This window comes from Protomyctophum bolini (assembly GCF_963924005.1).
Source record: "Protomyctophum bolini genome assembly, chromosome: 12".
Lineage (NCBI taxonomy): Eukaryota > Metazoa > Chordata > Actinopteri > Myctophiformes > Myctophidae > Protomyctophum > Protomyctophum bolini.
In genome coordinates, this window is record NC_137873.1 from 16,687,301 (window position 1) to 16,701,554 (window position 14,254).

A 14,254-nucleotide genomic window follows, 5' to 3' on the forward strand; every position below is an offset into this window, starting at 1 on the left:
ACTTGTACATACGGTACAAATAGTTTTGATAACCATATATTGTGAAGCGAGGGCAGCAGAGATAACCTTATACAGAAACAACATTATCTTTCGTGCAATCTTTTTATCAAGCGTGTATTGAGTCTTCTGTGCTGTTCTTTCATCCGCTGGTTTCACAGCCTCACAGTTGAAGACAGAAACATGAACAGCGTTCTGCAGATCTGTTCTGAGATTATCACAGTGAAACAAAAGAGACTCTGGTTCTTTTCTGTAACTAAACAAGGCTGCAAGAACTTTGGTTTCTTCTAGACATGTTTTAGCCAATTAAGTGAAAGGTCTTTGTTGCTATCAGGGCCTCGCTATGTTTTAAGGTTTAAGGTTGTGCTATAGTGTTACATCTTGACCTTGTGTACATGTATAGAGTAAAACTTATTTGGATTTGGGATTTGTGTGTGTGTGTGTGTGTGTGTGTGTGTGTGTGTGTGTGTGTGTGTGTGTGTGTGTGTGTGTGTGTGTGTTTCAGGGCTGACCTGGGAGGATGAACGCACGCAGCAGGTTCTATCCAGAGAGCTGTCCAAACTCAGGAGGATTCCACACAGACCACTGGACCACCAACTCATCTACAACACTGATAGCAGGTACTTGTGTGTGTGTGTGTGTGTGTGTGTGTGTGTGTGTGTGTGTGTGTGTGTGTGTGTGTGTGTGTGTGTGTGTGTGTGTGTGTGTGTGTGTGTGTGTGGGATATTTGAGAAGTGTGGTTGACTATTCATTAAGGTTTACCACAGCTAGGGTTCAGTTGTTGCGTGGAGAATTATGCCTCTAAAAGCAGGTGCAAATTAGTCCTGGCATATTAAATGACAGGTGTGTGTGCGTGCATGTGTGTAATAGTAGCAAGGAGGCCTTGATGTGACGCCGAGAGAATCTTTGGAACACGTTTGTTGCCAAAGCCGATTTGCCCAGCATGATGGGGCCGTAGAGTGCTCTCACGTGCAGCTTAATTCCTGCTTCCATGATAAGACACCACCGGTGACAATTTTGTACCAGTCTGTTCTGCTTTTAAACCAAAATCGGTAAATCAAGAGGACATGTCAAAGACAATAAAGTTGTATCATATCGTATCCAACACATTTACAGAAGACATCTGTAGCACACTGTTAATTTTGACAGAATTTTGATTTAGTTTTAGTCACGTTTAAAACGAAAAAAAATATCAATTTTATTTTAGTCTAGTCAAATGAAATCCTTTACTTTTAGTCTAGTTTTAGTTGACAAATCCAACGAATTTGGTCAACTAAACATACAATATATTTAGAAAATAAACTGTACTGTAATACTAAAATGTATGTTGAAAGGCCTTGGTGGCATCATAATGCCGTGTACCAACAGCTTATCCTCAAGCTCCCAACACGTCACAAATTTCAGACCACTGAAATACGTGACTCTTTTTGATACAGAGACAGTCGGCAAAACTAGCTGTTTCAGGAGAGGGGAAATTAAGTAATTTAACTCTATAAGCCATATCTCCAAAAACTGGTCAAACTGAACAACCAATAAACTAAAAAAACTCCAATGACTCACTCTGTGTCAAGTTTGGTCACATATAGAGCTTTGAGCTTCTCTTCTCTTCCCTCCACCCGTCTCTCTCCTCCAGGCTGGTAGCAGAGGCGGTGGGCCCGGCTGACCAGAGGGTGATGCCGGTGGAGGTGGAGCTGAACAGAAACCTCCAGATGTACCTCCAGCGTCTGGGTCTCCTCCCCAAGACAGCCCCCCTTGCTGTCCCCAAAACCCCCAGCAAGGTGAGAGTCGTGAGACCATTCCTGAGGAGCTTTGGTGGGTCTTGTCGGAGTGTTGGTGGAGTGTACATACCCTAGTATATATTTTATTTTCATTTGCATTTAAAAAAAATGATAACTAAGTTGTAACAACAACATAATGTTGAGTTCTGCAGGTGAGATTTAGATAACCACGTGGGGTTTATGACGTTAATCTCACCTTAACAGCAAAAATGTAAAAGTAATTGTAAGTAATAGTAATAATATAATAATAATAGTAGTAATAATCAAGATGTGAGCACTCTTGTATGATCAAGTAGACTAGCATTGTGTTATGCAAAAAACATTAAACAGTTGAAACATGGAGATATAAGGTTTCTGCCGAGGATGTAACTGTCTACTTTGTATAAATGAAGAGCAGGTGTCTGAATAAACAGCCTGCAGCCTGACGCACGCACACACACACACATACACTCGCACACAGACGCACGCACGCACGCACGCACGCACGCACGCACGCACGCACGCACGCACGCACACACACACACACACACACACACACACACACACACACACTATTGTGTGTTTTCATGAACAGTGTTTGGTATAACATCCAGAGGACTGATGGTTTCTCCAAGCGTGTGTGTGCGTGCGTGTGCGTGTGTGTGTGTGTGTGTGTGTGTGTGTGTGACTGATGGTCTCTCCCAGCGGGGGTCTTATGACTCCAATTATACCAGCCCAGGGTTCAGGAGTTCACACCCCTAATTAATAACTCTGCCACCGATTGGCCGCCTGTCATGTCCGTCACGGAGGGGGGGGCGGCTAGAGGGGACGGGCTGAATGCCCCCCCCCCCTCCCCACTGATGTGGAAGGGGAGATGGAGAGGGTTTGAAGTACTCCGATCTTTTATTTTTTTTACTTACATTAAAGTAGCAATACCACAATATAGTATTGGAATCAAAACAGGATCACAGGATCTACTGAATGTGAAGGAGGCCTACTGGGGGGAAGCCACACTGTGTCATAGGGCCAATGTGTCAGTTTGACACTTTCAGTAGATCCTGTGATCTTTTGTGACCAGATGTAATTTCTTGGGGTCTAGTAGGTCTATACTAATTTAAAAATATATATAAATAAATACACTCACCTTTTACTTTCTCTAATAACAACCTAAAGCATGAACCTTGGTTGAAAAAAACTAAAGTTGTCCTTTAACTACTACTACTCACATTTTTACAATTTTTTTTTAATAGATCCAAAAGCTCACAATGCGTCGTTTGATATGCTATTGTTGAATGCATGAGGTATAAATTAGGCCTTAAATGGTTAATGCATGTTCTGTAACAATCTAAATCGGCAAAGTAACAAGTAGCTTAAAATATTTGCCTATAAGGTGTGGTGGAGTTGAACTATAACGTATTGGAAAATGGACATACTCAATTAAAGTAAAAGTACCTCATAATTTAAGTATTTTCCATTGGGGGAGGTATACGGTTAGAGGGTTTGGGCTAAAAATGAGGGGCTGCCCACCCCCCACCCCCCTATAGAGGGTTAAAGGTGGCGGAGGCTCATGGGACCAGCGGGGTGTGTGTGAGTGTGTGTGTGTGTGTGTGTGTGTGGTGCGTGTGTGTGCTCTGCGTGGGAGTCCTTTAGAGGTATGATTAACTGAGGAAGATTAATGTGAAATCTGGGTGCTTTCTATCTGTATTGTTATGATAATGTTGGGCTTGTGTTTCCATTATTGCATGCTTAGTATAGTTAATACTTTGTATGCCAAGCTAGCATAGCATTTATGAATGTAAGCTGTGCCGCTATCCACTTTAAGAGGACGAGTTTGCCCGCCGCCCCACCCCCCACACACAGTCAGCACGCACACACTGCTATCCTCAGTGTAAGCACACACTGCTTAACTGTCGTCAGCAATGTTTACATGTAGGGAGGAACGCGGTAAAAGTCACAAATTAGATCCAAACTTTGAATGGCAGAAGATCCACCAAGGACAGTTCTCCTAGATTCTGAATTTATGGAGCTTTGAAAATCCTCTTTGTAAACCGAGGTAGACGGGGGTCAGACTTTTACGTCCCATAGCGGAAGTGACGGGGCGTTGCCATAGCAACGGGACCAATGCCAAATGTATCATTGCAGCTCGAGCCAGCGCAGGTCTGTTGACTATCATTGCGCACGTTCATGTTATTGGGCCCATGACACGTGAACGAATGTTTCATACGTGAACGCGTGCAAAAATGCACAATGATAGTCAACGGCCAACACGTTCATGTTATTGTGGCAATCAATCCCAGAATGCACTCTGTTCCTACCCAGAAGGAGGAGTGAAATCGCCTCATGCGCATAACGTTATTTAATGGTCTAGTGTATATTCTGTATATTACACACTCACAGTGTTACTTACTGTGTGTGTGTGTGTGTGTGTGTGTGTGTGTGTGTGTGTGTGTGTGTGTGTGTGTGTGTGCGTGTGTGCCATGTCTGGATAAATACTTCTGCAGCGAGGTCACTCACAGCGACAGTTCAGGCGTTTCCCCTTGAACTTTATCTATTTTAGTATAATTGTATTAGTTTACTATAATTAGATTAATACGCGATAATCAACACTAACACTTTAATTTAGAACACACCAAATCAAATCATACAAATTGTTATTATTCCCACCACGGAGTAACCTCGCGTCTCGGAGGACAGTCTGGTGAGACCATTGGGGCAAGACGGGCAGTGTCGGTAGGCCAATCAAAGGCAGGCGGGGCGTTACCATGTCTATGCTCGGACGTAGAATAGATATACGCACAGTTCAGCAATGCCGTACTTCTGCTTGTACCGATCATACCGATCATCATCCTCCCTGCCTATTCAGCACTCCCATCACCCAGGGCAAATAAAGCCTGGGTACGTGGAAATTATTACTAGCATTATGCTTTAACATGGATTCACATCCATTTCATTTTACAGACTGACCGCTTCCAATCAGGCGCTGGAGCAGACTACCACCCCTCCTGGTCCAAGGCCCCGGGTAGGGGTCAAAAGTCCTCATCCTCCCTCAGCTTCTCCCCCGGCATGTCCTCCTCCTTCCAACCCCAGTCTTCTCGCCAGGACAGACCTCGTCCTCTGGGGGCGGAGGCCGAGGGGGACATGCTCGTGGCTGCCCTGAGGCAGTACCTCTTGGGGCAGCTGGACCTCCAGCAGGGGGTTATGAAGACCCCGGAGATCCAGGATGCACCGGCCCCTCGCAGCAGACCGGTCTACGGTAGCAGCCCTGGCGGTTCTGGGCCCGCCAAAGAGACACTAATGCTTCAGAATGTGCCAGCAAGTCGAGGTCCCACTGTCAAGCAGCCGCTCTCTTCTGTGGATGGTAGGTGTTTATATTCTGTGGATGGTAGGTGTTTATATTCTGTGGGTGGGAGGTGTTTATATTATGTGGATGGTATAGGTGTTTATATTCTGTGAATGGTAAGTGTTTATATTCTGTGGATGGTAGGTGTTTATATTATGTGGATGGTAAGTGTTTATATTCTGTGGATGGTAGGTGTTTATATTCTGTGGATGGTAGTTGTTTTTATTCTGTGGATTATTGTTTGATTATTTGGCTGAATCTGGATGGTGTCAAATTAAGCTTTGGTAGATGTTTGTGTTGTGTATCATTCATGATGCCACTATCTGTAAGTAACTTATATATTGGTGATATATCTTCAATTGGCTTCAATTCAGGCTGGGACTCGAAAAATGATGTAATTAATTAGGGGCTTTGTAATGAATTAATAAAAAATAATCACATGCTTAATCGCATATCAATATGAAACTTATGAAACAGCTTTGTTTGCGTTAATTTATGTGCTAAAATGACTTTTAGAGCTGTTTCACTGTGCAATATCTGTGGAATATATCTATCCATCAACTATCAACAGAAAAACTATTGACGACATCTCAACAATAATTGGAGGTACTTCATGGCAAAGTGACTAAAGCCCAAACCTCTATCAAAATGTAATTTTACTTTAAGTGAAATACATTCCTAGGATGCTGGTAATTTGTAGATGGACTGCATTTCTATAGGACACAACTGCTTTAGAATTCATTTTACATTCACTGTCACACTCTCTCTCTCTCATTCATACATACACACACACACACACACACACACACGTGCGCACATACACACGGGTGGCCATGCACTCGCCCGCACACACACACACACACACACACACACACACACACACACACACACACACACACACACACACACACACACACAGAGTGAGGGTGGAGTGAACCATGCAAGGCACCAACTGCAGTTCAGTATCTTTCTCAAGGACATTTTGGTAGGAAGAAAGCCCTACTGTAACTATCTAACTCACAGATACTTCTAACAGGACAGGAGACAGACTTTGAAGTGATTTTTCTATGTTTCGGTACAGCATTGTAGACAGCATGAACATCTGTCTTACACATGTTAATTTGGGGAATACACTTTCAGCTCTGCTACAGTACACCAGCCATTATCTTGAAATGTGCTAAAAATGATTTGTTGATCATTTAGCTTCCCTGGAGCTAAATGAGTTGATCATTTTAACTTACAAATTGGAGCACTCATGGTTAGAAATGACTTGTTAGGTTTGATATGCTTTTATCATGTTGTATTTGTGCTTGTTGAAATGGTGCACAGACACAGACTGACCCTCGGATAGCCTCCTGCAGAGCCACGGCACAATAAACAAGACAGCTACAGTATGGGCTAATAACAGTGTGGCTACTTGCATGGATATGTTTCATTTGATTGGACTTTAGTGCACCTTTTCCTATGTATAGGTAGATAGGAAAACTGACTGACTGACTGGCTGACTGTTCTATACAGCTCAACCCTTTGACACAGATGTACAGTACTCTTCTATTTAGAGACTGTGCTGTCTTCATTGTATCTTTAGTTCCATTAAAAACTAACTCAAAGTAGACACAGTAGAGGGATAGATTTACCTGGGTGAATAATTCAAGTGTACCCTTCCTCCTCCTCCTCCCTGCAGAGAGGTTCATCCAGACCGTGGTGCAGAATGTGGGCAGAAAGCATGTGAACATGGAGGACCTGACGACCCACGACCTGGACCAGCTGTCCAGCCTCATCGCTGATGCCCTGCAGGTATACAGTAGGATGGGTGGGTGGATGGGTGGGGGGGATGGATGGGTGGGTGGATGGGTGGGTGGGGGGATGGATGGGTGGGTGGGTGGATGGGTGGGGGGGATGGATGGGGGGGATGGATGGGTGGGTGGGGGGATGGGTGGGTGGGTGGATGGGTGGGGGGGATGGATGGGGGGGATGGATGGGTGGGTGGGTGGATGGATGGGTGGATGGATGGGTGGGGGGGATGTAAAATGGATGGGTGGGTCTAAAAATGTTTTTTTTTTATTTAATTAATCAAAAACCCGCCCGTCCCGCGGCCCGCAAAAAAAACAAAAACGCTATTAAGCATGTAACGATTCACTCAGCTCACGATACGTATCACCATATTCCGGAATGCTTTTTTTCTCCTTTTTTGGGGAAAGGGGGGGGTGACCCGCCTCGCCCGCTGCACGATAATTGCGCTGAAAATCTTGACCCAGGCACCACTAATATATACACACACACACACACACACACACACACACAATCCCCATTACATCCCTCTCTGCAGGTGGTGGAAAAGGAGCAGGCCAGACCCCGAGCCAGAAACCTGGAGGAGGAGGAGGGGAAGGAGGAGGAGGAGGACGGGAAGGAGGAATTGGTGAGAGATGAGGAGCAGCAGCAGGAGGAGGAGGAGGAGGAGGAGGTGAAGACAACCAACACAGAAGAGCCACAGATTCAAGGTATATGACGTGGTTTTAGGTTTTAGGCAAAGCACAATGATAGTAAGGATCGATGATATAACATTTGCATTCAGATATTGAATTGCATTAAAAAAAAATGTAACCACTTGAATCCCTGCATCCATATTCTGGGGCCGGACCAATCTAGTGAGTGCAATCAATTCCTAGGAGGTAGCCGGCCTACAAAATCCAATCTACAGTGTTAATAGACCTGTGAAATGCTCCTTACAATAGACAGTGGCGAGATAAAAACATGCGATATCAGATTATACTGTACCCAATATATGGAAATGTAACTGAATTGTCTGTCTGTCTGTCTGTCTGTCTGTCTGTCTGTCTGTCTGTCTGTCTGTCCGTCTCCCAACAGAGCGCCACACAGACACCGAGCAACTGAACTCTAAGGATAAGGTAAGACCTCCATCGTCAGACTCTTGACGAGTAAATATAAATAGAGTAAATATACTCTGTGGATAAACTGCACTCCAGAAAAACAAATTTCAAAAGAATTGCGCGGTGTTTGATGTCACCCCATCGAGCTGCCGAGCCGGAAGATCCAGGCACGTTTCATGTATGCTCTCCAGCCCGTCATAAGAGAGGGCTACTGACTCCCAGGACAAAGATGTTGAGATTTCTCATCATATTGCAGCATAGAGATGCTGCAATGATTTTTATACTGTTGTTTATACCAAAAGGTTCTCAATGTGGGGTCCAGGGACTCCCAAGGGTCCTAAAGGAGTGTTCCAGGGGTCCACAATCATCTACCTCGATGATTGGTAGTCAGGAACCAAAGGGACCCTCATGGGTGTCTACTGTAACTCTGAGAGTCCACAAATGGAATTGATTACATTCAATGATGTGTTTTTTGAGTGGTGCAACCACTCGAAGGAAGGGGGGGGGGGGGGGTAGTTGCACCACTCAGTTCACACGGGTGTGATTTTCACTAACCTTTGAAGAATCACCCAATTCCACGCACGGGTGCCTTAGAATAGCATGCACGAGTGTCCTAATGCCGGAAAATAATCCATGATAGATCCGTGAAGAAAAGTTAGAAAAACAGATGCGATCGTATTGCACTGCGTCGTCGCATAGGATTCCATTGTGTGGGGGTTTTCCACTGGCCCCCACAGGCAGGGGAAGACTTTTTAAGTGGTGCAACCACTTCTACATCCAGCTTTGTCCGTGTACCTGTGTACCTGTGTGTGTGTGTGTGTGTGTGTCTTTGAGCACGAGTGGTGTGCGCATGCGTGCGCGTGCACCACTGGTGTGCACCCGTGTGTGTAGTGCCGTGCATGTGCACGTGCACCACTGGTGTGCGCACGCACCCGTGTGTGGACGTTGTTGCTACATAATTAGCGTCAATGCTAGCGAGCTAAAATATAGCCATCCTTGCTCTAGAAAGCACCAATGTTTCCATCTAGACCACCGGATTATCAGCAAAAACCTCCGAAAATCGCGCTAATGGACCAAACCATGGAGAGCTCCGTAGATTATGAGTTATTCAGCTTTTTTCAGCACTTGGTTCACACAGGTGTGATTTTTTTTAAGTCACGTGATTCACTGAAAACGCATGATGTCTGATAAGTTATCAAAGCGCCCTCCAGTCTCAATGAAACAAAAGTCGGGCTTCTCGTGTTTAGGAGGGAATAACTCAAACAATCATCTCTGGAAACTGGTGTTTAGTGTTAACCAACACACAGACGTGTTCAATAGCACTGATTTATGCAAAAAGAAAAAAGATCAAAAACCTCAAAAAAGGAGTTGGGTGGTTTCCTCCCGACAGAAATGATATGTGTATACTATTAATACAGCACATGAATTACTTATTTATTACCTATTAGACCTGTACGTGCCCATCAGCCACCGGCCTACTTGAGAACGATGCAACTTGGGAACCTGGCGCATTTATAGTTAGATACTGCATTGAAAAGTAGCTATAGTATCAAAAAAGCTATAGTATAAAACAAACATTCGCCAAATTGTCAAACATTCGCCAAATTGTCAAATATTAGCTAAGCAAGAGGCAACATTTTTTTTAAATAGCCAATCTAGTGTACATGCTTGCATGCTTTTTTCACCATAATTATCTGTGTAACCGAGTCGAACAAAAAATAATGTCTCAACTCCTACAATACCAAGAGCTTGCCAGCGTGGGTGGGTCCCCAGGTCAAATTGATAATTGTTGTGGGGGGGTCACATCCTGAAAGGTTTGAATCACTATAGACCATGGACCCATATTTGATACTTTTTTCTTTTCATCTCTATGGAAACCCAATCTATGCTGTACAAATACAACCATATGGATCCGTAAGGGTTACGGCTCCATTTGGTTCCATTTGTACACTGCGGGAGTTATAGACCCATTTGATTGAACAAAACTATTATTTGATTGAACTATCCCCCCAGAGCCCCTAACCTAAAGGGACACCTGACGGCTATAGAACCACTGTTCTATAGCCTAGATGTTTATTACATGAAATGTTATAAGCCACTTTAAAAATAGATCTTTATTATATGGAAGGTTAGCCATTTAAAAAATAGATCTTTATTATATAGGTTAGCCATTTTAAATACATGCTGCATTGTTACTACATTGATACTCTGACAAGACTAGCAATTATCTGTGTGGCCAACAGCACTAGAACAATGAGCCATATCATTATATTTAGGTGCACTATTGTTCAACTCTATCATTATTTCCGGGTGCACTTACTTAGATTGCAACACTTTGATGCTGCAGTTAATATGATATTGATGAAAAAATAATGTAGGCTACTTTTTCACTTCCTAGAAATGTAGTGTAGTTGTCAAATGTGCAATATGTCTCTTTGGAATGTAGTGAACTGAAAGTTATTAAAGGACAACTTTAGTTTTTTTCAAACAAGGTTCATGTTTTAGGTTGTTATTAGAGAAAGTAAAAGATGAGTGTTAATTATTTTTCATTTGCTGCTTTCTTTAGTTTTAGGGATTTTAGCTCTTTTTGACAGGGGGGCGGGGGCATTCAAGCATGGGGCTAAATATGTATTTTTTTACAAAATATTATGGCGATTTTATTTATTTATTATTTACTATAGTCCTACTAGACCCCAGGAAATTACATCTGGCCACAGAAGAGTAGGACTATAGTAAAGAATAAAAAAAGAAATCGCCATAATATTTTGTAAAAAATATATACATATTTAGCCCCATGCTCAAATGCCCCCGCCCCCCTGTCAAAAACAGCTAAAATCCCTAAAACGAAAGAAAGCATCAAATTGTTTTTGTACACTCTTAGAGTTACACACCGGTCATGGGCCATTTGGAACCCCCTCAAGGAACGAACCATGAGGGAACCTGGACCACAGTTTGAGACCCACTAGTGTTTCCATATGAGCCAACATGCACAATACCAGCCTTAATTAGCATCATTGGTAACACAGTAAGGAGGATGCCCAATTTCTGTCCGATATGGCTGCTGTGCTTGGAGCCTATTACCTATTCTTCAAACCACACCTCAAACCTATTTGTTTTCCCGCTTTGTTTCAGGCCCAGAACAACAACAACCTGTTCAGCAAGCTCCTGGCGTACCTGGACAAAACCGCACTGACCGCCGCCCCCGACCCCAGAAACCAGGAAGCGGCGGCGGCGGTGGAAACCCCCACCGCCAGAGGACACACAGTCGGCCTGGAGAACGTACAGAGTCGAACCAGCGAGGCGGAGGTGACGGTGCAGAAGAAGGACACCACCCAGACGGTGGAGGAGGTGTCTGAGGTGGAGGGCTGGATTAAAGAGGTGGCGCCCCCTCCTGCCGCGGTGGTGTATGAGCAGCCCCACCAGAAGACCATGCACGTCCCCGAGCTGCAGCTGGACGTTCAAAGCGACGACGATGTCTTTGGTTACGTCATCACTGACACAGAGTAAGTGTCGTTGTTCAGTATTAATTATGTAACTTTTTTCACTGATGAAAACAAAAGAAAAACTATGCTATGATGATTAAAACTATGACTAAATATGTTGACACTTTTGTCAACAAATAAAAGCTATACTAAAATGGGAGGGACTAGTGGAGAAGAGATCCAGTGGTAGAACTAAGACTAGCCATGTTTCGTCTTTGCTGGGAAAGATGTAATGTGTTGATCAAAACTGAATCTATTGTCCAAAGTGAGTCCAAGATAATATGTGAAATTGTCAACCTGTTCTACTGTTTTACCATGAATGCAGACTAGGTTCAGTCCTACTATGGGTTGTGCTAGTGACCAATTATTTAGTTTTGTCCACCCACATTCAACTCTACTGTACGTACAGTAGTTGTCATGTCAATGAGCCACTGTGTGAAATTCTGGTAGTCCGTAACAGAGTTATTGTCAGGAAACAGTCAGAGAATGGCAGTGACATCATAGCCTGGCATGGCCAGACTAATATCACTGCGTAGGTATTAGTCTGGAACTTCGGTGTGGAAGATTCATTTCCGGTTACAAACGGATTCCAATTTCACAGCAAAAAAAGTCTCACTTTGTATTGTGGGCTCCGTTTGGTCACCCACAACTCTGGAGTGCGCAAAATGTACATATTTACTGTGGAAGATGTGTCTGGTTTCCAGGCTAGTGTCATCAGTATTTTAAGTATGTGATGTTAGTGGGTGAAATGGTTCTCAAGATAGCACATATCAGATTAGATTATTTTTAGATAGACCAGATTTTCAGGGCTGGAAATCTGGTTTGAAGAGGTATCATGTATGGGTTTGTTATGTTTGTGGCACCCACCCACGGTCCACAGTCCACCCACAAGGCATTGATTTTGTTTTATATAGTTTCAACATATCATCTCTGTTCGGTCGAAACCTCATGTGTTCAAAACGGTTACAAGATGAAATTGCATCGTTTCCTGACATGTTTTGAGCTTGCAGATGCAGTATGATCTGATCACGTAGGACATTAATTTACGGAAAAAAAAGGGAAAGATTGCTGGCAAATGTAATGTCTTCACAGCGCACCGGTGCGGGTCTATGCTTTGTCGGGTGCGGGTCCGGGTCTACAGCTTTGTCTCGCTTTCAAAGCTGTTTGGGTATAGAACCCACGGAGGGCCTGAGGTTTGTATCATCATTCAAATTGGAGGTGGAAACCTTATATCTCCATATTTCAACTTTTGTATTTCCGTAAATGAACTGCCTACTTCATCATACAAGAGCGTCGCACAAAATTATTGAAAATAGTAAATACCCCATACCCTCGGTGGGGTTGGTGAAAGGGCCTTTCTGTGTGGAGTTTGCATGTTCTCCCTGTGTCCCCTACGGTAGGTATAGCTATACTGCCTCCCCCTGGTCAGCCTGATGGAGGGGAAAGGATCTGGTTGAAGCGTGTTAAACTCCCTGTGTTAAGAAGTGGCCTGCTCACTCCTCATGCAGCATGAGCTCAGAGGGAGAGTAGCACCTATGATTACAACTTAGGCAATTGGCACCGGGTGAAAAAGGGGTGTCGTTTTTTTTAGAAAAAGAAAAGATGGGGAACCCCTGTTTGCCCTGGAAACTGTAGAACAATAAATCACATCATTAGGCAGCTAATAGCAGTTATAATATATATATATATATCACATCATTAGGCAGCATTATACTATATTTCAACTCTATAATTATTTTCGGGTGCTTAACTAGATTGACACGACGGCAAGACTCCAGTTAGAACCATTTGAAAGGTAATACTGAGAGGGGGGGGGGGTGGGTATATAGGCCTATTTAGACATAAATTATAAAACTATTATAATTTATTACATCCCCACATCCTTTAAAAATGTGTCTAATAAAAGTATGGCTATGCCCAAAAGAAAAGAGTTATGATTGTGAAATAATCATTTAAATAATGACATAAATACAGTAGCAAATATACAAGCTCAAAACATGTCAAATCGCGACGTGTTCTGCAGCTTGTGCATTGGCTCTTTTCACTATTAATAGTTTTTTATAATAATACAAAATTGAACGGTTTTGAACATACCAGTTTTCCACTGGACAGCGACAAAATGGAAATAGGAGGACGTATCTCCCCTCTCTCCAGACCTCTGACTTTTATATTCTCTCCCCTCTCATGTCTCTCTGTTGTCTCTCTGCCATCAGGGGATACAGAGAGATGCAATTTCTCATCGCTCAGAACGGTATATTGACGCTCAGCCATCTTGTGTCTGAAAATACCCCGCAGGCCCCGCGCTGCAAATAAGACGCCAACGCACGCTCATTGTTCCTCCTCCTCGTTGTTTTTTTCTTCCCTGCGAAGGTTCCGAGAGCTTTTGACGTGGATTTTTGCATTTACTTTCAATGCCATTGGTTACGCTTTTATTGTGACACAGGGAGAGAAGGTCAGCATAACATCACACTGAGATGGTAGTAAAAGGTAAATGGTGCATTTATATAGCGCTTTTATCCAAGGCGCTTTACATAGATTGTGCATTACATTCACCCATTCAAACACTGATGGTGGAGGAAACCATGCAAGGCACTAAGCTGCACATTGGGAGAAGTTAGAGGTTCAGAGTCTTGCTCAAGGACACTTCGACACTAACTCTGGGGGAACCCATAGGTTTGAACCCATCCGGCCACTCTACCCCTGAGCCACCGCCGTAGTGTTTGCCCTCACTGTAATGGATCAAGACAACATGTGTTCCAGACAGTTATTATTTAGTCACAAGTTCTT

General features: G+C 43.5%; 1 protein-coding gene across 1 annotated transcript in view; it reads left to right on the top strand.

Annotated features, from left to right (window-relative positions):
- The window catches only part of LOC308326107 (receptor-type tyrosine-protein phosphatase N2-like), a gene marked incomplete at both ends in the record, with an annotated part of 164,170 nt that overhangs the window by 22,558 nt on the left and 127,358 nt on the right, over nucleotides 1-14,254 (top strand). Inside the window, 7 exons of the mRNA XM_080778916.1 lie at nucleotides 503-617; nucleotides 1,631-1,775; nucleotides 4,713-5,112; nucleotides 6,779-6,891; nucleotides 7,436-7,595; nucleotides 7,963-8,003; nucleotides 11,118-11,488. Coding sequence (XP_080635042.1) covers nucleotides 503-617; nucleotides 1,631-1,775; nucleotides 4,713-5,112; nucleotides 6,779-6,891; nucleotides 7,436-7,595; nucleotides 7,963-8,003; nucleotides 11,118-11,488 — 1,345 coding nt within the window. The remainder of the gene's footprint in view (nucleotides 1-502; nucleotides 618-1,630; nucleotides 1,776-4,712; nucleotides 5,113-6,778; nucleotides 6,892-7,435; nucleotides 7,596-7,962; nucleotides 8,004-11,117; nucleotides 11,489-14,254) is intronic.